The 25,849-nt window shown below is 40.8% G+C and overlaps 2 protein-coding genes across 2 annotated transcripts; both read right to left on the bottom strand.

Annotated features, from left to right (window-relative positions):
• Window positions 1–1,638: 1,638 nt before the first annotated feature.
• Window positions 1,639–6,327, bottom strand: LOC102076494 (serine protease 27-like). Its single transcript, XM_019353326.2, has 7 exons — window positions 6,237–6,327; window positions 6,073–6,093; window positions 5,852–5,872; window positions 5,364–5,526; window positions 4,301–4,560; window positions 4,066–4,214; window positions 1,639–2,323 (listed from the first exon to the last, which is right to left on the bottom strand). Exons 1-7 carry the CDS (start codon window positions 6,292–6,294, stop codon window positions 1,907–1,909), a joined length of 1,089 nt encoding a protein of 362 aa, XP_019208871.1. The 5' UTR covers window positions 6,295–6,327; the 3' UTR covers window positions 1,639–1,906.
• Window positions 1,639–14,347, bottom strand: LOC100708410 (serine protease 27-like). The gene is made up of 8 exons (XM_019353330.2): window positions 14,241–14,347; window positions 13,800–13,820; window positions 13,573–13,593; window positions 13,016–13,178; window positions 12,052–12,314; window positions 11,816–11,964; window positions 10,921–11,223; window positions 1,639–1,980 (listed from the first exon to the last, which is right to left on the bottom strand). The coding sequence occupies exons 1-8, from the start codon at window positions 14,296–14,298 to the stop codon at window positions 1,969–1,971; spliced, it is 990 nt and encodes a 329-aa protein (XP_019208875.1). The 5' UTR covers window positions 14,299–14,347; the 3' UTR covers window positions 1,639–1,968.
• Window positions 14,348–25,849: the final 11,502 nt, after the last annotated feature.

The raw sequence follows: 25,849 nt of genomic DNA, 5'->3' as shown, positions 1-25,849 counted from the left end.
GATGGAGGCAAACCACAGTTGTAGCCACTGACTGACTGACTGAAGTGAGGCTGCCATATTTTTGCCCTTCTGGCCAACACCAGTAGGCGGCCGACCCCCTGAACCACGGTCGATGCTATACCTCTAGTCAACAGGTGCTGAATCATTACACGGCTATAGGCCACATTATACCTCTGATTAAAGATTGTGAAATCATTAAGTAGTTTTAGGTTGCATTATACTACTGATTTAGAAGAAGGTGACAATTATTAGATTTATTAGACTGATTTGTATTACATTATACTGCTGAATTACCCTGAATAACTTACACTGTTTTATGGTATCTTCCAGGGAGACAACACTGGAAGTTCAACAACAATTTCACCATTGTCATTCTAAGAAACCAAGTCTGGCGAACGGTTCAGTGGCGATAAAATAAGCTCTGCATTCCTCCTACTCCTGTTAGGTATGTGCGTCAAAACATTCTCCGCAACAAAATCCTTCACACCTGCCGTAAACAGGTTGGGCGTCCGCCGGCAGGGGTTGTGCGTACCAGTGAAATTGTTCGGGCAGGGATAAAGACAACACATTCTTTTCACGGGCACCTTGTCTGGCAGGCGTGAAGTATCTTTGGAGGATGTCACCATATTTTTTAGCTTTCTCAAACACATCTGTGTCAGTTTCTTGTAACACCTGAAGCATCTCCTTGTCCAACTCATTCTGAGCCTGTTGTCTGATGGTATCTGTGTGCTGCTGCTGTTGTTTTAATAAGTCCAACTGGTGTTGGGGCACCAAAAACATCTAATGCACATGTTCCATTTTCACCTGTTTGCTATCAGACTGGTTATGAAAGGGATTGCTGCCTCTAATAATGGTAGAAAAAAGCCTTTCTCTTTTTCAAAGTGTTGATCTTTTTGTCAGCAATCAGTCTGATTATTGGGTTTTTTTGTCTTTTTTATTACGTTTTTGACAAAAAAAAAGTCTTGCCGCAGTTACTCGGTCCACTGACCACCATGCTGAATGGGTACTGCAACCTACCATCATAGCCCTGATCTAATTTAAAATCCATAAGGATGTGTTATATAGTCTGGAAACACTCTCGTCCACACTTGTCTTGTCTTGTCACACTTGGAGTTGATAACAGGGAACCATCTGCCAGTGGAAATCTACTAGAAAAATGGTAAATGGCCTGTATTTGTATAGCGCTTTACTAGCCCCTAAGGACCCCAAAGCGCTTTGCACTACATTCAGTCATGCACCCATTCACACACTGGTGATGCAAGCTACATTGTAGCCACAGCTGCCCTGGGGCGCACTGACAGAGGCGAGGCTGCCGGACACTGGCGCCACCACCACCGGGAGGCAACAGGTGAAGTGTCTTGCCCAAGGACATAATGACCGAAACTGTTGGAGCCGAGACTCCAAAGGGCAACCTTCCAATTACAAGACGAACTGCCAACTCTTGAGCTGCGATCACCCCGTCAATGCATTCTACCACTAGAAGGCAGTAGGGCAAGGTCGAGCCTCGACCTTGATTCGTGGCGACCTTGATTCGCGGCAGAGTGTCATGCAGGACGCATCTCCCTTCTAGAAGTGATTTTGTAAAAGAATAAAAGTGTGAAATGGACTACTGAGCAGTGTGTTGAATACCAAAACAAATCAAGATTTGGATATGTTTTATTTAAGCTGTATCTTATTTTGATCAAACAATGGAAAGAAGCCCAAGAATAAAATATTAACATTTCATCTCATTTCTTTAGAATTAATTATGTTTTTTGATTTGTTAATTAAAATGATAGTTTCACATATCAAAATTTTATCAGATAGTTTGTAAAAAAAAAAAAAAAGAGAAACTCGATTGCGTGAATCAAAAATGCAACATTTACCTCTAATTTCCAGTTCAGACTTGGAGTTAAATTTCTCCACTTCAAACAAACACTTTCAGCAACACAACAAGAACACAGAGTGAGGTGAAGTGAGTGAAGTGGATCAGGTTTTCACCACTGCAAAACAAATCACCACAGAAAGGGTCAATGGTGGGGTAAGTGAAAGGAGGGTCACCGGTAGGGTAAGTGAATGGAGGGTAATCAGTAGGGAAAGTAGTAAGAATCTCTGGTGTGGGGCAGATGAAGTCTAAATCACTGTCAGGGCCCAAAGAGGTGTAGCGAACAAAGCCTGGTGCTCTTCCGGTGACAGTCTCCTTGATCCAGTTTTGGTACTGGGACACACGAGCGTAGACTCCAGGTTTCAGAGGTTCAGCGCAGCCATCACCAAAACTCACAACTCCACTCTGGATCCAGATGTCAGTATAGTTTTTTGTCACGAGTGGTCCCCCCGAGTCTCCCTGTGAAAAATGTGTAAAAGTTGTTACAACAAATCAGTTGAATATCAAATGGAGCTTAATTTCTACTAAATGCATTAAATGATTCCGGACCTGTTTGTGTTAATCGTCAGTCAGACACACAACTTTTACTCAATAGTTAAAGTATCATCTAACACCCTCACCCTCACATAGAGATGGGTACCGGTATCCGGTGCCATTATGGCACCAGCTCTGACATAAACGGTAGTAACCAGACCGAAAAGTAGCGCACATTTCGGTGCTTTATTTCTGTGCTTTCTTTTTTTCCTGAGATGTCATACACTTTGGATTCTAGCCAATCATTTTACCTTTGCAAGGATAGTAGGCAGGCCCAGGTACGTACGTTCTTTTAGAGCTACAGATTAAAAATGCCCAAGGCGAAGCGGTCAAAAGTCTGGCTGTACTTCACAGCACAAGATGCAAACTCAGCAGCCTGGAACAAGTGCTTTAAGGTGATACTGTGATACTGTGCAAAGGAGGTAACACCTCGAATCTGACGACAAACCTGGCGACGCATAGCGTTTTTTTAAAAGCCGAGAAATGTACCGAGTTAGCAACATCCCCCAAGAACCCGAAGAGTAGAGTCCTGGCCCCTAGCCCTGCCAGTGTAGCAGAAATGATGACGGATGATGATGGCAGCAGCAGCCGTTCTTCTCTGCGTGAGTAGCTTCATGTTGTTCGTGTGTAATTTACGTTGAGTAGGCTAACCACATTATTACATTAATGCATGTAAGGTGAACTAGCAACCAAAAAGGCTAAAATGACCAAAGAAAAAGTGGAAAACAGCTAAACATAAGAGGTTTTTGGACAAAGTTTGTGTTCTCCATTTTTTAAGCACCGGTTCAAGCACTGTTTAAGCACCGGCACTGTTTCAAAAGTACTGGTTTGGCACCGGTATCGGATAAAACCTAAACAATACCCATCCCTACCCTCACATCACTACATCTCTTCAGTTTGACCTGCTGCTCCATTTAGTTCCGTTATGTCACTGAATGAAATTATCACAAAACTTTTGGGAGGCCATTTGTGTTATTGAATAAATGAAATAAGTCTAAGTGAATAGATTTATGAATAAATGAGCTTGGAAAGGCAAAAGCCTCTTTTCCACAAGTACCTCCTCAGCTTGACTCTACTAGACTCGACTCTATTTGACTCAGTTTCTGTTGCTTTATCGTACAATTGAGCACCACCTGTGTTGGATCATTATAGCAACATGACAGAAAGACTAGTAATGTCATTTGTATGAGCCACAATTACAAAGTAACAGTGGAGTACTAAATGGGATTCTATATCTGCTGCTCAGTCTATTTTTTGTGAGACTCTGGGACCATGGTTTTGGTCTCCGTGTAGCCATTTCTCTTGTTGCTGGGTTTCAAAAGTGGTGGTTTTGATTACTGTTAAGGAGTGACTCTCATGAGTCATCAAGCTACACCAATGATTATGGTCACTATCAGTGATATGTAGTCTGTTGACGTCACATATACATATTGATTTTGCTCGCTTGGAATATTTGCCGAGCAGTAATGAAAAAAGAACCTGGTACCAGGTACTACCACCTAATGAAAACCCTCAAAACTGAGATGGGTCAACTAAGTGCTAATGGAAAAGGCTATAATATTAATAATTATAAACACTACTACAGAAAAACAGTCGGTGGTTAAAAGCAGATACTAATTGCAAACAATTAGGCCTTACATTACAAATAAGCAAAATGTGGTAGTCACCTGACATGAATCCTTTCCACCCTCTTTCAGTCCAGCACAGATCATGTTATCTGTGATTTCCTTGAAGTTTTGTAAGTCGCATTTGCACTCATTGTTTCCCACAATTGGTACATTCACCTCCTGCAGAGTGTCTGGGCTGGGGCCATCACCTAATTGGGAAATATTAAAAGAAAGAGCATGTTCACTGAGTCATGTATCACTAATATAAAAGAAAAATAAATATTTTATAACTTACTTGATAGGGCACCAAAGCCAGTGACCCAGCTGCTGGTCCCATTGTTGAAAGTGCTGCCTGCTGAGGCTAAGCAGACTGGCTGAATGTAGTCTGTGAAATTCACAGGAGCCGACAGCTTCAGGAGGCATATGTCGTTCTCATATGTTGAATTGTTGTAGTCGGGATGGCAGATGGTGTCTGCAACTGTCCTAGTAACCTCATTTGGGTTTGAACCATTCTGGGTGTTTTGGCCCAGCTTCACATCTGTGATGGGTTCATCACTTAATAAAAAGAAAAAAATATATAGTTATTTTTATAGCATTGCATGCTTAGCATTACCATTTAACTATGGTCACAACAAGGAAGCAGATGCTTGTGTGATTTTGATGAGAACATATTGTAACACTGACGAGCCATTGTAGTCAAAGAGAGTAATTTTGATGAATGGACATTTACTCTATCCCTGCATGTGAGTTGAATGGTGATGCTTACATTTGTGCATAGCTGGTGTTTGATCTTTTCACAGAAAAAAGTTAGCAGGCTCCCAACTTGAAATCTTTATCCTAAACTAGCAAGCTGCTGATTGTAGGTTCTCATCTGACTCTGGCTGTTGATCAGTGTGGACACAATTTGATCACAACATTACAATATCCAGATATCTGTTACTACCAACTATGAAATGGGCTCAGTGTGATAACTGCAACAATGTTAACTCTAACTAGTTTAAACAAACAAACAAACAAACAAAACATTAAGGATCACATCATTCTTCAACTAGAAGTGTGACAGTAATAATAATGTCCAAAGCTATCAGTGAAGAATTTACAAAAACTGTTAAATTACATCCATAATTTTACACACCAAACAGGTCACCTGTCTCTCACAGGCTACACAGAGACCGACAGGGACACACACTCTCGCTTCCACAGCCAATTTAAAACCATTAATTACCCAAAAAAAGTGTCGTCTGTGGAAGAAACCCACAGGCACAGGGAGAAACTGTAAACTGTTCTCCATGAGGTTCAAACCTCCAAGAGGTGCTAACCATTGCACCACCACAGAAACACTTGCAGTGTTGACTTACGGCGTACTGCAGTGAGCAGCTGTCAGCACCCACTGGTCGGTGATTAGGGACCCTCCACACGCAAAAGAGCCAGAATTGTATAAAGATGCCTGCCAGGGCCAACTTCCAGGGGCTGCAGCTTCCCCTCCTACGATTCTGCCATTTTTAATAACCCTGCCACATGCTGACAGAAGGAAGACACAACAGTTAAATAGTGAATACGATGATCAGCCTGGAACTGTAAATTACTAATACCATTTACAATTTCAACAGATTATGAGGGGAAGGAGAAACTACTGGACAAAAAGCTTTTCAATGTTTTAGTTGCCATCTTGGCAGATATCCAGCGCAGACAACAACAGGCACTCCCACTGGTGTGGGTTAAATAAAATAAAATAAAATAAAATAAAATAAAATAAAATAAAATAAAATAAAATAAAATAAAATAAGGCAATTTTTTAAAAAAAGGTTAAGGGTGAAAACTTTCCACATTGTTTTGTGATGCTTACCAGGCTGCTGTGGAGGAACACCTGAAAATTGGAACACAAGAACAGACATATCAAACCAGTGATATTGCACATCATTACTTGTAACTATTTAAATGCAACTAAAGTGAAATTACTTCACTGTTTTAAAATATAATTATGTAAGTATTTAGTACTTAGTAGTTAACTGTATTTACAGTAAATCTGAGAGTGGGGAAAGTGTCAAATTGTTCTTGGATGCTTACCAGGTGGCTGTGAATGAACATCTGAAAATTGGAAAACAAAGACAAATATATCAAACCAGTGATATTGCACATCATTACTACTGTAACTAACTTTTTTTGAAAGGCAACTAGTGTGATAAGAAAAATGTTTAACAACGCAAATACAACTCAATCTTCTCTCTCACCTTTGCCAAAAAGAATGATCATCACAGAGAAAAAGCACAGGAACCGTTGGAGGGCCATTGTTGACTAAGCTGGCTTTAATGCGGCTTCAGGTGTTAAATACTGTAAATCTTATGTTAAACTCCACCCACAGCCTGATGCACCCAGATCTGACCTTCCCCCCACTGGCCACTGAAATAACAATAGTAACAAAAGATATAGCAACAGGTCAAACAAGTTGGTCTTGGTGCCTGTGTTGGAGGGAATGATTTGCATATTCTTTGAAATACACACTGGGATTCACAGAAATTTTTTTTTTTTGAGAATAAACTATTCTCAAGGCTATGGCTAAAGGTTGTTTTCTCCAGCCTGGAGGTGGATGTTGGTGTTACTATAAAATCTATCAACTTAACGTACATAATTTATGGCTTCAAAATGTTAAGTAGTAAGTAAAATAAGTAAGCAAGGACGTTTTGATATTTTCATCTCATGTTTTTGAGATTAATGCAAAATAATTTAATTAAGGCTTGGCATGACTGTAATACTGAACAAACTCAATTGGTGCCACAAGTGAAAACAGCATACTGCACATACATACAGTCCTTATCAAAACTTTAAGACCATGGGAAAAATGGGAAAAAATCATATTTCGCATGATTGGATCTTAAAAATATTCCAAGTAGAGCTTTAACATGCAACAACAACAACAACAACAACAACAACAACAAAAAACGGGAGTGAGACAAAACATTTTTTAAGCATGCAATTTCTAAAAAAGTTTAGGACCACACCTACAAAAAAACCCAACACCCAAAACAGAAATCAAAGTTCCAAACATGAACTCAGTAAGGTGTAGCTCCACTCTTATTGTTGATCACTTCAAAAATTCATTGCAGCATGGCTTGATGCAAGCGTTTCCATTAGGTGAGTGTGAACGTTTTTCCATGTGGTGAAGACAGCCGCACAAAGGGCACGTACTGTCTGGGACATGTCCAGTTTTGTAGACAGTTTTTTTTAAATGCAGTTCAACAACCCGACCACGTTCAAAAAGGGAATGTTTTTTTTTACCTTTGTCAGCAGAACATCATCACAGTGTGACTACCTGACAGAAAATGACAATGGGTCCACATTTTTGCACAGATTTGGCCTTTTAAAGGCATGTGATATTTTGATTAGCTGAAAAACAGCCAGTTTCAGTTCAAGCATTCTTTTCAATAAATTGCATGCTCAAAAAATATTTTGTCTCACTCCCATTTCTTCTTGTTGCATGTTGAAACTCTACTTGGAACCTTATTAAGATCCAAAATGCAAAATGTGATTTTTAGCTATTTTTAAGTGGTCTTAAACTTTTGATCAGGACTGTATATACAGATGTTGTGAACTGCTTTCAAAACCTGTATTGATAAAAGGACTGAATTTTGGTAAAAAATGCACCATATAGACTTTTTTAGTTTGGGCTCTACCAACAGGCCTTGGATCACAGCTGGACTCGCCATCGGGCATACCGGGCATTTGCCAGGTGGGCCAATTGTGATTTTTCTTCTTATGGGCCGATGTTTTTTTTTTTTCATTTTTTTGTGACAATATAAACAATGAAAGGTGGTGGATAGGCCAATTGGTCATGATTGACTCTGCGCTGGACCAATTACAGCTGAGGAGGTCAGATGCACCCTCCCCCTTGCTTGCGAAACAGCTCTGAAAGCAATCTCATCACAGACAAAGAGAAGAAAATGGTATTAAGGTGAAAAGGAATGTAGTTTGTCCCGGACTTCAGCTAGAATGAAAAAAGACACAAAGCTGGAGTTATTCTGCATCTTTAAACTGTCAGTTGCCTCTTCTTCTCTCATTCTCTCCCCTCCCTCTCCTGTTGCTACTTCAATCATGAAACTGATCAATGATCAGCTGATCGGCTTTTCTCTCTTGTTTGTTTATCGCCCACTGTCAAGCGATGTATTCTAAGACACTTCTTCAGCTTCTAATCAGAGAGGAGAAACACACAGTTTTTACTTGCAGCAAGGGGAGTCACAGAGCACTCGCACAGAAGTGAGGGCTCCGAGACTCGCACCGTGCCACTGCCCTGGTCTTTATTTATACATCATTGGGTGTGGGTGTGTGTGTGTGTGTGGGGGGGGGGGGAGGGGGGTCAGAGTGTGACCCCATAAAGACTTCCCTAAACCTGCTGGTCTGGAAGTCCAACAGTTCATCTAAACAAAAGGCACTTAGAGTGAAACAGACATAGATACGTTTATCCTATCATAAAACAGTAAGAGAAGGTATGCCCTTTTCCCATGCTCCCAGGATGTGGGTGTGAATGCCAGAACACCCTGGAATGCACACAAAGCCTTTTGCAGCCTACTAAAGATCACACATCATATCACTACACAATCGATTATACACCTCTAAGCATATATGGAAACTTATATCATTAAAAGATTATACTGACTAATAAGTACAATTTTCCATTGACACCCACTTTGCGCCAGAAAAAAGAAACCAGCGGATGTCGCGCTAAACAACAGCAGCACGTTTAAGCTTGATCAGCTGTTGTTAGAATTTATTTAATATTAATTTCTAGTATCAGCTGATGTTTGCTGGAGCCACAGCTGTAAAGCTGCTGGTCATGATATCGGTTTGTATATGTGGTGAGAGGGAAACATGAAGATGAAACCAGGAGATGTCCTTACTGAATCATCAGAGCTGAACAGGTGATGGAGAAACAGGTTTACCTTTTAGGTGACATGAATGAGTTGAAGGGAAGTTATGAACTGTTTCTGAGAGACAAATAACACCAGGATCCTTTTCTAAGTAGCTGACAGCTGGTAACTGTGCAGGGGCGGGTCTAGGAAAGTTTTGCCAAGGGGGGCCAGGTAGGGCATTAACAGGGAAAGGGGGGCACAAAGAAATACTTTTCTTTCTTATTCTCATTTAAAATGTCTCGCTTTAATAAATATCTATCTTAATCTTACAACCAAAGTGGTCATCTACAATGTAAAATGTATAGAACTCATACATATGTACCAACAAGACAGCGTACATTTCTGTCACAACAGTGTTTGTTTTCATTCAAACGTTTTATGGCTTTTCCTATAAAACCTGTTGGGCCGGCCTCTAGTCCAAATGCCCTGGCTGATTTTTTTGTCCTTTGATATTTTACATATAAACATCTTCTCTTTTGAGTTTCTTAGATTTTGCTCATTCTTCCCTCATTCCATCAGAACCAATAACAGACTGTATCTGATACAAAAGGATAAAATAAAGTATATGATTTAAGTTTAAAATGTTGGACCCTATTATACATGAAGCTCACTGGCACTTTAATGTAAATGATAAAACTAATGATACGAATGCTGTTAAATGTATGATGTTGGTTTAGCAATGGCACCTCTATGAGGAAAAGTTATGTTGTACAACAGATTTCCAGGGACGCCAATGTAAAAGATAATGTAAGTACACCGATAAACTGTTAAAAGAAAACTTGTTTAACCTGTCAAGCTGCTCACAGTGCAAAATAAGAAAAAAAAGGTCTAGCTGGGAAGTTCAAGCATTGAATGACAGTCCTACCAGCTCATCAACAAATATGATTTTTTTTACATGACTCCACTCTTGTTGACAGACACCCCCTCCCCCATTTGTGGTTTTGAGTGAACAGGTCTAATTCAATAGAAAGAACCTGTACATGTTTCCATCAAAATGAGTCATATTACTTTAGTTATCATTAATCTTCTGTATTTTAACTGACTATAACATGTTGGATCTAACCTCTCACCCACAGCACTGATCTGCCACCATGTAGTCATCCCAGAGAATCAAACACTCCCATCCAGGTGCCACTGGCATTGCACAAACAAGCAAAGTAGACAGTAGTTGTAGTCCAGGTAGGAGGTGGAAAGGACTCCAGAAGTCACTTTTATCAGCCCTTGCTGGCCATTATAAAGAATGCAGGTTTAAGCCATTGGCCACACTTTTCAGACCTGCATTCTCTTTTTAACTTTTATACACTGTCTCAGGTTGGTGTTTGTATGCTGGATGTCTCATTTGCAGTTTTGTACTAACTTCATCAACAGATTTTGGTCTGTGAAAGTGTTTTATGCAAAAAAAAAAAAAAAAAAATACTTAAAATTAAACAGCATTTTAAAATTGCATGTTTTAATCATCAAAAGTGTCAGAATACCAAAACAAGATCTGAACAGAATTTTATCAAACTATGACAGATTTTGACCATACAACAGAAATATGCCCATATGTAACATGATAACATTTAAAGAGAATTACTAAATATTTTTCTGATTTAGTCTTCAAATTTGCCAGGCTGAATTTTTGAATGATCATTGACGTCATGAAAATATATCAGATAAAGATGAGCAAATCACTATAATTGAAAACAAGAAATAATATATTTTTTTAATAATATCTCATGTCAGAATGTTTAAACAGTCCACTTCTTAATTTCTTTCAGAATCTACTGTTAGTCTAATGTGTACTGTTGTAATATGTACTAATAACTGTTTCTCTTCTATTTGTGAAGTGCTCAGAAACTTAAGCTGCCCCATAAATCTGTTGAAGTAATAGTAATTATTTCAAGATAGTACTTAAGTACAGGACTTGTAAATGCATTGAGTTACATTCCACCACTTCCAAAAAACACTTGGAGCAACACAACAAGAACACAGAGAGAGGTGAAGTGAGTGAAGTGGATCAGGTTTTCACCACTGCAAAACAAACTCTCACTGTCACATGGGGGGTGGGGGGTGGGTAATCGGTGGGACCAGTGGTTGGTGTTGATGTGGGGCAGGAGAAGAATAAGTCAAAGTCAAAGCCCATGGAGGTGTAGTCAACAAAGCCTGGTGGTGTTCCGGTGACGGTGGTGCTGATCCAGTTTTGGTACTGGGACACACGAGCGTAGACTCCAGGTTTATTAGGCAGGGCGCAGGCCTCACCAAAACTCACAACTCCACTCTGGATCCAGATGCCCATATTGTTTTTTGTCACGAGTGGTCCCCCCGAGTCTCCCTGTGAAAAACGTAAAATTTGTTAAAACAGATTAAGATCAGCTGAACATCTCATGGTGTGTAATTTCTTCGAAATACATCAAATGGTTCCTGAGCTGTTTGTGTTAATCGTCAATCAGACACACTACTTTTGCTTATTATTTGTAGTATCATTCAAAGTGACGTCATTTGGATACAACACAATCACAAAAGGTGATGGACATGGTACATCTGGTACTGAGTCAGACTAAGGGACCAGGCATTGGTTTCTGTTTAGCCATTTCTCTTGTTGGCGGTTTTGATTGTTGTTAATGAGTCACATGTATGACTCATCGAGCTACACCACTGACTAGCCTATTGGGGACATGCAGTCTATTGACGTCACATTTGTGTATGTAAATCCTGGCTCACTAGGTACTAAAAGTACCTGATACTAGTTAATATCACCAAATGAAAACTGAAAACACAACTGAGTCAAGCAGGTGCTAATGGAAAAAGGCTATAATATTAATAATTATAAACACAACTACAGAAAAACAGTGGGTGGTTAAAAGCTGATACTAATCATAATCAGTAAGGCCCTACATTACAAAAAAGGAAAATGTGGTAGTCACCTGACATGAATCCTTCCCACCCTCTTGCAGTCCAGCACAGATCATGTTATCTGTGATTGCAACGAAGTTTTGTAAGTCGCATTTGCACTCATTGTTTCCGACAATTGGTACATTCACCTCCTGCAGAGTCTCTGGGGTGGAACCACCACCTAATTGAGAAATTATAAAATGTAAGAGGATTTTTACTGAGTCATGTATCACTAATATAAAAGAAAAATAAATATTTTATAACTTACTTGATAGGGTACCAAAGCCAGTGACCCAGCTGCTGGTCCCATTGTTGAAAGTGCTGCCTGCTGAGGCTAAGCAGACTGGCTGAATGTAGTCTGTGAAATTCACAGGAGCCGACAGCTGCAGGAGGCACATGTCGTTATTCATTGTTGTAGAGTCATAGTCGGGATGGCAGATGATGTTTGCAAGAGTCACAGTCACTGAATTTGGGTTTGGACCAGACGCAGTGTTGTGGCCCAGAGTCACCGCTGTGGTGGGAAGATCAGCACTTGATAGAAAGAGAAGTTATTTTTATGGGATTGCATGTTGATCATTATAACTATAAATTTTGACTGATCAAAGTTAGCAGGCCCCCAACTTTAAGTCTTCATGCTAAACTAGCAAGCCGCTGATTGTAGGTTCTCATCTGACTCTGGCTGTTACTCAGTATGGACACAGTTTGATCACAACATTACAATATCCAGATATCTGTTACTACCAACTATGAAATGGGCTCAGTGTGATAACTACAACAATGTTAACTATAACTTGTTTAAACAAACAAACAAAACATTAATGACCACAGCCTTCTTCAGCTGGAAGTGTAACAATAATAATGAAGTCCAAAATTATCAGAGGAGAAATTAATCAATCGATTTCGTAAGACTTTAACAATCTCCTTTCACTGCTTTCAGAAATGAAAACAACAGTTGGTTATGAAGAAATTATTAAAATAACTGTGAAATAACATTCATCCTCTTACATCCCAAACAGGTCACCAGTCTGTGATGCAGAGACCGACAGAGAGACAAACACTGTCACTTCCATAAACACAATTTAAAACCATTAATTGCCCTAAAAAGGTGTTGTCTATGGACACAACCCACAGGGACAGGGAGAACATGAAAACTGTACAACCATGAGGTTCAAATCTCTAAGAGGTGCTAAGCACTGCACCACCACACAGAAACACTTGTAGCATTGACTTACGGTGTAATGCAGTGAGCAGCTGTCAGCACCCACTGGTTGGTGATTAGAGACCCTCCACAGAAAAAAGAGCCATCTTTGGATAAAGATGCCTGCCAGGGCCAACTTCCAGGGGCTGCATCTTCCCCTCCTACGATTCTGCCATTTTTAATAACCCTGCCACATGCTGACAGAAGAAGACACAACAGTTAAATTCTGAGTATTTTGATGAGCCTCAGCAATAAAACCATTCACATGTTCAGTGAATAACATCTCATGCGATGTTCTGGTGAGAGATGTTTCATGTTGATGATATTTTCAGATGTAACATCATGAACCACAAAGAGGGATTTTGTGATTGGACTGGCCTCTCCTGATATTTTAGTGCAAAACAGTAAAAGTTGAAAGAACATAAAGTGAGCCAGAGGTTAATAAGAATGAAGGATTCAATGCAGAGTGCTTTATAGTGCTGACTGAAGAAGACACAACAGTTAAATAGTGAATACAATTGCCTAAAATAAGGCAATTTTTTTTTTTAAAGTTAAGGGTGAAAACTTTCAACATTGTTTTGTGATGCTTACCAGGCTGCTGTGAAGGAACACCTGAAAATTGGAACACAAGAACAGACAAATCAAACCAGTGATATTGCACATCATTACTTGTGAGTAACTATTTAAATGCAACTAATGTGAAATTACTTCACTGTTTAAAAAAATATAATTATGTAAGTAATTAGTACTTAGTAGTTAACTGTATTTACAGTATATCTGAGAGTGGGGAAAGTGTCAAATTGTTCTTGGATGCTTACCAGGCAGCTGTGAATGAACATCTGAAAATTGGAACACAAGAACAGATATATCAAACCAGTGATATTGCACATCATTACAACTCACTATTTAAATGCAACTAATGTGACATTACTTCACTGTTTAGAAAAATAATTATGTAAGTAATTAGTACTTACTTAATTACATAATTAGTATTATTAATTACTATTACTTACATATTTAAAAGAGAAACTAGAGAATGAAACAGACATGTCAGCCTGAGAAGTGCAGAATTTAATTATATTTAAAAAATGATCTTTTACATCTTACAGAAATGTAAAGGCAGGATACATTTCATCGAAAAAATATTTTAAGCATAAAACTCTTTAACATCTGGAATTAAACTTCCCACACTTCATGTGAACTATGTAATTAGTACAAATATTTATTAATTCAAAGAGAAATACAATCTTCTCTCTCACCTTTGCCAAAAAGAATGATCATCACAGAGAAAAAGCACAGGAACCGTTGGAGGGCCATTGTTGACTACGCTGGCTTTAATGCGGCTTCAGGTATTAAATACTGTAAATCTTATGTTCAGCTCCACCCAGAGCCTGTCGCACCCAGATGTGACCTTCCCCTCAGTGACCACTGAAATAACAAAAGTGACAAAAGGTAAATCTAGAAGTCAAACAAGTTGGCCTTGGTTCCTATGTTTGAGTAAAGCTGGAATGATTAGCATATTCTTTGAAATACATCCTGGGATTCACAGAAATATTATGTAAGAGAAGAAACTATTTTATGTCTATGGTATATAATAGTCTGTTGTTGGAGGTTGGCGTTACTATAAAAATCCCCTTAACATGGATTATTTATGGCTTTATTGAATTAAGTGCTTAGTAACTAAATAAAACTAGTAAATAAGTAATTTTTAATGTTTTCATTTGACGATTGCGTGATTGAGGCAAATAATTTCATTAAGTTAACGTTTGATTGTAATGCTGAACAAAGTCAATTCATGACACAAGTGAAAAGAGCATACTGTTGTGAACTTCTTTCAAACCCTGTATTCAAAAAAGGACTGAATTATGGTAAAAAAAAAAAAAAAAAAGCCCCATTTACCTGTTTTGGTTCGAGCATTAACAAAAGGCCTTGGATACCATACCAATCAAAAGCTTGGGCACACCTTATTTATTGGGTTTTCTCAATTTTTACTACTTTCTACATTCTAGTTACATACTGAAGACATCAAATATATGAACCAAGACTTATGGTATTATTTAGCAAAGAAAAATATTGATGAAAGAGTCTGCATCTTTGGATTTAGAGTTATTTAACAATTTATCCACAAATCTAAATCTAATAATTTCTTATATTATAGATTCCTGAAAGTAGATACCCTTTGTTGACAGTGCTGCAAACCCTTGGCCTTCTCTCAATGAGCTTCGTGATCTAGTCACCTGAAATTGTTTTAACGTCACACGTATTCATTATTGGAATTTCTTGCCTTCTTAATGGGGCATGGAACATCAGCTGTGTTGTGAAGAAGTCCGGTTGTTACACAGCTGACAGCCCTATTTGACAACTGTTAGAATTCATATTATGGAAAGAATCAATCAGCTAAGTAAAGAGAAATGACAGTCCATCACTACTTTCAGAACTAAAGGTCAGTCAGTCTGGAAAATTGCAAAAACCATCAAGCACTGAAACTGTGAAACTGGCTCACATGAGGACTGCCCCAGGACAGGAAGAGTAAGAGTCACCACTGCTGCTGAGGATAAATTCATCTCAGTTACCAGCCTCAGGAATCAGTTGACAGTACCTCAGATTAGAGCCCAGATAAACGCCACACAGAGTTCCAGTAGCAGACACATCTCTACATCAACTGTTCAGAGGAGACTGCACGACTCAGGTCATAATCTTCAAATAGCTGCTAAGAATCCATTAGTACGGAAAAGTAACAAGCAGAAGAGATTTATTTGGGCCAAAAAACACAGGAATGGACATTACACGGTTCCAACTTTGAATCATGGAGGAGAAGGTGTGATGGTGTGAGGGTGCTTTGCTGGTGACACTGTTGAGTATTTATTCAAAATTGAAGGCGTACTGAACCAGCATAGCTACCACATACCCTGCAGCATCTTATTTGTATTTAGTTGGACCATCATTTATTTTTTAACAGAACAATGACCCCAAATGAAGATGGCGCGGTCACGTCCAGACGGCTTCCTGACCGCTCCGCTCCGACTATCCACTTTTCTTGTTTTTTATTTATTTTTTGCACTGGTTTACATTCCAAAATCCTCTAGTCTTATAGTATACGACGGCAGATCACTTGTAAACATCGGTGACAAGGTTGCACATCTTATCTTGGACACTTTTAAACCTGACCCATCCTGGCCGCCAGAGATTCTACGCGGCGCGGAGAACAACAAAGGACGGGCCGCTCATCCGAGGCGTAGAACAAAGAAGCACCGGGGGAAACGCGCTGGCATTAGGAACAGACTGAGACAGCAGGCGCATCGCGCACCACTGCCCAGTATCCTACTGGCCAACGTACAATCCATGGAGAACAAACTCGATGACCTAAGAGCAAGAGTCACCTTCCAACGTGACATGAGGGACTGCAACATTCTGTGCTTCACGGAGACATGGCTGACCCCCACCGTGCCGGACCAGGCCGTAACTCCGTCGGATTCATTCTTTGTGCTCCGCGCGGACAGAACGGCAGAGTCGAACAAAACAAAAGGTGGAGGAGTGTGCTTCATGGTAAACAGAAAGTGGTGTGATGCCAGGAGCATTTCTACTCTTTCCAGCAGCTGCTCGCCACATCTGGATTTCCTGAGCATTAAGTGCCGCCCTTTCTATCTGCCCCGTGAGTTCAACTCGGTCATCGCCACGGCAGTCTACATCCCACCCCAAGCGGACACAGGTATGGCTTTGTCCGAACTACATGATGTGCTGAGTTTGCTTCAAAACAAAGATCCGGGCGCAGCCCTCATTGTGGCAGGAGACTTTAATAAAGCGAACCTCAGACAAGTCATGCCAAACTTTTACCAGCATGTCTCGTGTCCAACGAGGGGGGACCGAATTTTGGATCACTGCTACACACCATACAAGCAGGGCTACAAAGCCGTCTCACACCCGGCTTTTGGGAAGTCTGACCACAACGCCATCTTCCTCATCCCCCAGTATAAACAAAACATATGGAGGGAAGAAGTAACCACAAGGGAGGTGAAACGGTGGTCTGCCCAATCAGAAGCTACGCTACAGGACGCACTCGACGACGTCGACTGGGACATGTTCAGAGCATGCACTGTCAACATCAACGAGTTTACGGAAGTAGCAGTAAGCTTCGTCAACATGCTAGCGGAGGAGATTATCCCCACTGCGAGAGTCACCACATTCCCTAACCAGAAACCGTGGATGGACAGATCGATCCGCGCTGCAGTAAACGCCAGGACCGCCACCTACAACGCGGGTCTCGCCACTGGCGATATGAGCGCCTACAAAGCGGCATCATACGGCGTGCGGCGCGCGGCGCGCGGTGAGAGATGCCAAACACCGGTACCGGGAGCGTGTGGAGTCCCGCTTCCACCAGGGCGACACACGGAGTATGTGGCACGGACTACGCACCATTACGGACTACAAACCCAGGGACACTGCGCCGATCAACGCCGACTCTGCATTCACCAATGAGCTGAACCAGTTCTACGCCCGTTTCGAGGTTAGCCAGGCAGCTAATGCCATCTACCGCTGGACTACCGAGGACAATGACGTCATCAACGAGAGACCGGTGACCAGCTTCGCGGAGCATGACGTCCGAGCGGCATTGAGGAGAGTGAACAAAAGGAAAGCGGCGGGGCCAGATGGCATCACCGGCCGTCTGCTGCGCTGCTGTGCTGACCAGCTAGCAGGTGTGTTCACTTACATCTTCAACGAGTCCCTGGCGAAGTCTGTGGTCCCCACATACTTCAAAAGATCCACCATCATCCCGGTGCCCAAGAACAGCAAACCCTCATCCCTGAACGATTACCGGCCAGTTGCGCTGACCTCGGTAGTCATGAAGGTGTTTGAGAGGCTGCTGAAGAACATCATCTCCTCCTCCATCCCAGACTCCACAGATCCGCTCCAGTTCGCCTACCGACCCAACAGATCCACTGAAGACGCCATCGCCCATGTCCTGCACACCACCCTCAGCCACGTGGACAAGAAACAGGGTAACTATGTGAGAATGCTGTTTGTTGATTACAGTTCAGTGTTTAACACAATAGTGCCCAGCAGACTGTTCACAAAGCTGAGGGACCTGGGACTCAACAGCCGTCTGTGTGCATGGGTGTTGGACTTCCTCACCGGCAGAACTCAGGTGGTGAGGGTGGGTGGGTGTGTCTCCGACAGCATCACCATCAACACAGGAGCACCACAGGGGTGTGTCCTCTCGCCACTGCTCTACTCCCTCTACACTTCGGACTGTGTGGCCACCCACGGCTCCAACACCATTGTGAAGTTTGCTGACGACACAGTGGTGTTGGGTGCCATCTCCAACAGCGATGAGGCGGCCTACATGGACGAAGTGAAGAATTTGGCATCATGGTGCCAGGACAACCACCTCCAGCTGAACGTCAGCAAGACCAAGGAGCTGGTGGTGGACTTCAGAAGGAGTCAGCACAGAGACTACAAACCCATTTTCATCAATGGAGCTCCAGTGGAGAGGGTGCAGTCCTTCAAATATCTTGGTGTCCACATCTCCTCAGACCTGACATGGGCTGCTCACATTCAGGTCCAGACCAAGAAGGCTAGGCAGCGCCTGTATCACCTCCGACAACTAAGGAAGTTCAGGGTCTCTCCAAAGATCCTCAGGATCTTCTATACAGGCGCTGTGGAGAGTATCCTCACACAGAACATGACAGCGTGGTTCGGGAACAGCTGTGTGAAGGACCAAAAAGCTCTCCAGAGAGTGATCCGTACAGCAGAACGCTGCTGCAGGATTGCTCTCCCCCCACTTCAGGACACCTACACCAGGAGATGCCGGACTAGAGCAACGCAGATACTGAAGGACCCGTCCCATCCTGGCAACAAACTGTTCCAACTTCTACAATCTGGTAGAAGGTTCCGCATCATCCGGGCAAGGACAGAGAGACTCAAGAAGAGCTTCTATCCTCAAGCCATCCGGACCCTAAACCAACACTCCCCCCCCCATACACACACACACGCCATCTCACATCATCTATAATTGACTGAGACTCTCCTCCAGACACTCAATTCCTTTAACTTCCTTTAACTTTAAATATGTTTATATTGTCCATTCTGTAAAATAGCCAGATGTCTATTCATATTAATGTACAGAATTCACCTGCTGCTGCTTCTACTGCACATTCTCCCAATGTATATACTATATATATATATATTTATAATGTTATTCCTCTACCCCCACCTCCCCATGTTTTTGCACATGTCGAGGATCGTGTCAGGATACATTTCACTGTGTGTTATACTTGTATAACTATGCATGTGACAAATAAAGAACCTTGAACCTTGAACCTTGAACCAAACACACCTTCAGAATGTGTGAGGGCTATTTGACAAAGAAGAGGAGTGATGGAGTGCTGCACCCAATGGCCTGGCCTCCAGTGTCACCTGATCAAAACCAAATCAAGATGGTTTGGGATGAGATGGACTGCACAGTGAAGGCAAAAGGGCCAAACAGTGCTCAGCATCTCTGGGATCTCCTTCAAACTGTTTGAAAACTAATTCAGGTGACTACATCGTGGGGCTCATTGAGAGAATGCCAAGAGTGCGTAAAACAGTAATCAAAGCAAAGGGTGGCTATTCTGAAGAATCTAAAATATAAAACATGTTTTAAGTTATTTCACACTTTTTTGTTTACTACAGAATTCCATATGTGTTCATTCTTAGTTTTGATCCCTTCAGTGAGAATATACAACTTAAATAGTCATGAAAATTAAAAGCAAAAAACAAACATTAAATGAGAAGGTGTTTTTAAACTTTTCACTGGATGTATATATACACACATCATTTCATTTTCCATTTTTTTCATCGAGTTTGTTTTTTTTCTTCTGTCACTGCATCAGAAACAATAGCAGTGTTTCTGACAGTGTTGGGACTAACGCGTTATTAAGTAAGCTGAGGAGGTCAGATGCACCCTCCCCCTTGCTTGCGAAACAGCTCTGAAAGCAATCTCATCACAGACAAAGAGAAGAAAATGGTATTGAGGTGAAAAGGAATGCTGTTTGTCCCGGACTTCAGCTAGAATGAAAAAAGACACAAAGCTGGAGTTATTCTGCATCTTTAAACTGTCAGCTGCCTCTTCTTCTCTCAGTCTCTCCCCCTCCCTCTCCTGTTGCAACTTCAATCATAAAACTGATAAACGATCAGCTGATCGGCTTTTCTCTCTTGTTTGTTTATCGCCCACTTTGTGCCAGAAAGAGGAAACCAGCGGATGTCGTGTTAAACAACAGCAGCACGTTTAAGCTTGATCAGCTGTTGTTATAATTTATTTAACATTAATTTCTAGTATCAGCTGATGTTTGCTGGAGCCACAGCTGTAAAAGCTGCTGGTCATGATGTCGGTTTGTATATCTGGTGAGAGGGAAACATGCAGATGAAACCAGGAGATGTCCTTACTGAATCATCAGAGCTGAACAGGTGATGGAGAAACAGGTTTACCTTTTAGGTGACATGAATGAGTTGAAGGGAAGTTATGAACTGTTTCTGAGAGACAAATAACACCAGGATCCTTTTCTAAGTAGCTGACAGCTGGTAACTGTGCAGGGGCGGATCTAGGAAAGTTTTGCCAGGGGGCCAGGTAGGGCATTAACAGGGAAAGGGGGGCACAAAAAAATACTTTTCTTTCTTATTCTCATTTAAAATATCTAGCTTTTAATAAAAAAATATCTGAATCTTTCAACAAATGATTGATAGATTGATACATATATACCATCAGAACAGTGTACATCACTGTCACAACAGCATTTGTTTTCATTCAAAGGCTTTATGATTTTTCCTATAATGGTGGGCCAGTCTCCAGTGAAAATCCCCAGGCTGATTTTTTGTCCCAGTCCAGCCCTGTATGCAGCTCATCTGCAGTCTGGTGTTACCTACATCTTCCTATTCAGAAGGCAGAATTTCTGAGCTCTGAGTCCAATCGAAAGCACCACGACTGCAGTTTTTGTGTTGGATGTAAAAAGCGCACATGATGCTGTGACGTAGGCTAGAATCATGGTGATGGGTAACGATGGTCCAGGCGTGGGATTTCTCTTGTGGAAATGTGCACATAATTTTTTTCTTTCTATTGGTAGGTGGCACAGTGCACTTGTGGCAAGTAAGCAAGCTAGAAGACTGGCAATCTTGCTGGGTATCCAGTTATGGAAGCAGCACATAAACAAGAGAATTCCGAGTAAAACCAAAGTTACTTTCCCTAGTAACTAGTTACTCTGAAAGTAACAAGTAACTTGAAGTAACTGAGTTACTTTTGATAAAAGTAACTAGTAATGTAACTAAGTTACTCATTTAAAGTTAACTTACCCAACACTGGTTTCTGATACACAAGCTGAAAAAAAAGCTACATCAAATGTTAACTCTATACTACATAAAACAGTGTGCATGAAACTTTTTCAAAACACTGACAGGTAAGCTCATTGTGGTTGTTTGGCCTTCGATGTGAGGACGAAGTAGCTCACAAACAGCCAAAAGTCAAGTCCTCAACAAAAATGCAAAAGTTCTCTCACTATTCTTCTGGAAGAACCGCCTTGCTTTCAAAGTTGGTCCCACCCAGTAAAATGTTTTATAGCTTCATAATGATTACAGGCCATCAGACTACTTGTTATTATTAGAATAGAATAGAATAATCCTTTAAATGTCCCACAAGGGGAAATCTGGTTGTAACAGCAGCCAGAAAGACACATATACAAACATTTGCAAACAGTACACAGGACACAGAACAGAAACATACGCAATTTTTTTCTTACATATTTACATCAAGGTCAATGGTTACTATAAACAGAGTACTGTACAGTTATTAAATTAAATAAAATTAACTACATATTTGTTGCTTACAAATGCAGAATTATCAGATAGAAATAAAAAAACTGAAGTTGTGCGCTACTTGAACACATTGTCCGCCTGCAGCACTAAAGGACTCCGTGATAGATGTCTGTCCTAGCAGCACCTGTTCCTGTCCCTCTCCTCCTCTTCAGTTCACCTCAACATAAGCTCGTCATATTCTGTGATATGATTTACTCTGAGGTGTTTGACGAGGTTAGTGGTGTTGCCACTACACCTCACTGTCTTGCTACATGTATCACAAACTGTCATGATTAGGGCTGTGTGCAGGCAGGATGAGGACCCAAACGCAAACTCACAGGAAAACAGGACTGTAATAAATACAGCTTTATTGCTGACAAAAAGATAAAGGCGATACAAAATAATATGAAACTAAACTGGGAAGTACTAAGGAACCGACTCACGAGGAAACACACAGAGGGGCACACAGTCATGAGGGAGAACGCGACACTGAACTGAGGGAGACATAAATACACAGAGGGTTAACGAGGGAAGTGGGAGCACATGGGGAACACAGCTGACGCAGATAATCGTAACAAGACAGGGCAGGAGTGAACACAACATGACGCATACTGACGAGAGACTGTCAAAGTAAAACAGGAAGTACACAGAGGTTCAGACAGGAGGAGAGAGAGCACGGGGAGCGCACGAACATAACGGGCTGGGGAAAACATGGAATAAAACACAAGGAGGGGAAACAAGGGTTCACAGATACACAGAGGGGCACACAGGGGGTAATCAAATAAGGAACATCTTAACAGAGCAACCTAGAAACCAGGGCATAAATAAAGAACCAAAATACAAAACACACGAAAACTAAGAATGCTGGGCCAACATGGCCCAGGACCATGACATCAACTACATCTTGGCTGTTTTTGTAGGTAAAATACATCCGCACATTGTTATAAGTGTGCAAGCCAAAGGGCTGTGACACCTTTATACTGCCATATTTTGCATATGACTATGAAAGGCGGAAGAGGAAGTAGTTCCTTTAAGGTTAGACAATCAGAATGATATAGCTTCTTTCCACTCTGTTCCTGTTAGTGATAAACTACATATTTACCCCAAATTACTAAAATATTGATATTTTAATATGAGATTTTAATATTAATATTCTAGAACATAAATGACTAGAATCATAGTAATTGATATTTCAATATCGATCTGCACACCACTAGTAGTGATTCTGCTTATTTGATGTAAACACATGAAACCCTCTCTTCCCTCTCAATCACGAAGATACAACACTGATTGGTAATGAGTAATGAACAAGGAATATTTTTCCCTGTATGTGTGTTTGTGTGTGAGATCGAAGAAATGTATAACAAATTTTGATTTATAATTCATTCACCAAATGAACTTTCTATTTTCTAATTTCAACACCATGTTTTTTTTTCTGTCTCACAGTCAAAATTTTCATTGGCATTCACTCAAAGCCTCAGCTCACGTGATTTTCCTTGTAGTAAAAGCGACAAGTCACTCTGGCTGAATAGTCATGTCATGTTTAAAGAAGGATAACACCTAAAGTTATGCTGCACAATAAGTTTCCAGGCACGCTATCGTAAAAACAATGTGAGCTCACTGATACTAGAACCTGTTTTTTTTTTTTTTTTTAAATTGTTCAACCTGTCAAGTTGTTCACAGTGGAGGACAGAAAAGGTCTAGGTGGGAAGTTCAAGCTTGTGAATGACAGTCCTACCAACTCATCAACAAATATTATGTATTTACATGACTCCACTCTTGTTGACAGACACCCCCTCCTCCTATTTGTGGTTTTGAGTGAACAGGTCTAATTCAATAGAAAGAACCTGTACATGTTTCCATAAAAATAAATCATATTACTTTAGCTATCATTAATCTTCTGTATTTTAACATAACAAACATGTTGGATTTAGTCTCTCAACCAGAGCACTGATCTGCCACCATGTAGTCATCCCAGAGAATCAAACACTCCCATCCAGGTGCCACTGGCATTGCACAAACAAGCACAAAGCATCCCTGCACAGATTTTGGTCAGTAGCTGTAGTCCAGATTGGAGGTGCGAAGGACTTCAGGAATCATAAGTCAGCCAATCAGGACTCTGTGGGTCACTTTGTTTTCACTTGTTTGTTTAGCGCGTACTCACTTCTTAGCTGTGCTTTTAACTTCTTCAAGAGTTTACATCATTGTAAAATACCAGCGGAGGAAACTGTGCAGTGAAGCACTGTAAGGGTCATTCATGTAGGCTTTTTCTTTGTTGCCCACCCAGTTTTGGTGGGTCTGTTATGATGTGTTCTTTTGTAAACTTACAGGAAAGGGTCCCTGCAAATCGAGAGAAATCAAAGATGACAATGCCCCCTACAGAGCACAACGGAGGGGGGAATGAATGGTCTAAGTATAAAAACGACGGGAGTCATATGCAGTGGAATTCACAGTTCGTTAGATCTCAGCCCAGCTGAAAATTTGCACAGATGTGTTGTAGAGTGACTATAAATCCATAATAAGAAAACTTGAAGTTGTGCTTGTGACTTGGAGTGGCTCCGCACTTTAATGAGTTGCTTTATATTGTTTATATTATATTTATATTGTTTTTTCTTAAATGTGTATGTTCCCAGCTTTACAAACCACAAAAACAACACAAATTAATAGAGCTCTCATCATAATATCAGTAATGTATTCATTACAGATGCTTTTTTAACCCATCCATTCGTCTGGACCCACACATCAGCCTCTTCTGCTGATGAATCACATCCACGGCCACATTCCATATTTTTCTCCCTCTTCATTAACTCAGAACATCTCAGTGTTGTTCTGTCAGACTGAAAATCATCTGGGATTTCACTGCTTAGGACTTGATTATGAATACGTGAATACTTATAATACTCGCCAGATGCCTGTGGCACTTTTATTTTAATGTGTTGGGGTTTTTTGTTGTTGTTTATTGCGGACTATTTTCACTCTTTGTCATGCTGCTGTAACACAATATTTTCCCTTGTAGTGTCAATAAAATATCTATCTATACATTTTTGTCATTGACAGGATAAATATGTTAAGGTGATGGAAGGAGAAGGACTTGTTTATTCAGTATTCTGCTTTACTGTTGGGTACCTAGGCAATGTAAATGTTTACTGAGGTATACATCAAGTAAGAAGTAGGGTCAATTTTTCAAAAAACTTCCAACTGTTTACTCTGACCTGATAAAACCAGCCATTACATTGCCCCATGAAACATCATTATACTTCTGCAGCTTTGGCTCATTTAACTTAGCATGTAAATTTAGCTGGTCAATATATTGTCAACCCTTTTACCCGAGCAAACAGCAGCCCCGCTGATAATCCTCGGGATAACACATGTATTCGGAGTGCGGTCTCAGAGCGTGAATGAGACAGGTGTGAGGAAGAGAGTAGGTGGTTATTTGTTCTGCCCCAAGAAAATAAACTGCACCATCCATGAGCAGCAGAAGCTTGCAAACTGAAGCAGACTTCAAGGGAAACAGATATAACTGTTTTTCCTCCTACATAAAAAAAAAAGAAGTTTTTTATCACTTTTTAGGTAAGGACCTGTGTTCAAAACAACACAGGTCCTTACAGCATAGATTTCTCCATCAGCTAATGTAAAGGTGTAATTTCAGGCAACACAAGAGATTTTTTCCATTCACTTTGTTTCTTTATAAGTTTTAACTCTGCAAAGACCAGATGTCTTGTAGTCTTACTTATACTTAGTTCCTCCTACGCCGGGCGGCGCATCGGGCAGCTAGTGATCTCCATCGATGTCGGTCAGCAGCGACTGCTTCAGCTTCGTCCCAGGCAATGTCGACAGTTCTCAGATCGTCCATGAATGTTCGACGCCATTTGGTAACCAGTAAGTGCCATGAAAAAATTACATAATCATGAAATGTCCCAAATTGTTTTATGAGGCTGGAGACATGAAGAGGTGATCCTTTTTAGACAGATATATACCTGCCTAATAATCAGATAGAATAAAAGTATTTATAAATCATGCTATTTCAACAAATGACTGAAACAGGATA

Source organism: Oreochromis niloticus, linkage group LG3 (assembly GCF_001858045.2).
Source record: "Oreochromis niloticus isolate F11D_XX linkage group LG3, O_niloticus_UMD_NMBU, whole genome shotgun sequence".
NCBI classification, from domain to species: Eukaryota; Metazoa; Chordata; class Actinopteri; order Cichliformes; family Cichlidae; genus Oreochromis; species Oreochromis niloticus.
The sequence above is the reverse complement of the archived record's forward strand: the minus strand, read 5'-3'. Positions and strand labels throughout refer to the sequence as shown.

Bases quoted from the DNA above. Each gene is read 5' to 3' on its own strand.
- LOC102076494 (XM_019353326.2), bottom strand. From the start codon at position 6,294: ATGGCCCTCCAACGGTTCCTGTGCTTTTTCTCTGTGATGATCATTCTT. The intron at 5,527-5,851 runs GTAAGCATCACA...TCCTTCTGTCAG, and splicing joins TGTTCCTCCACAGCAGCCTG to CATGTGGCAGGGTTATTAAA. The intron at 4,215-4,300 runs GTAAGTTATAAA...TTTCCCAATTAG, and splicing joins TGGCTTTGGTGCCCTATCAA to GTGATGGCCCCAGCCCAGAC.
- LOC100708410 (XM_019353330.2), bottom strand. From the start codon at position 14,298: ATGGCCCTCCAACGGTTCCTGTGCTTTTTCTCTGTGATGATCATTCTT. The intron at 12,315-13,015 runs GTAAGTCAATGC...CTTTCTATCAAG, and splicing joins GCTGCTCACTGCATTACACC to TGCTGATCTTCCCACCACAG. The intron at 11,965-12,051 runs GTAAGTTATAAA...TTTCTCAATTAG, and splicing joins TGGCTTTGGTACCCTATCAA to GTGGTGGTTCCACCCCAGAG.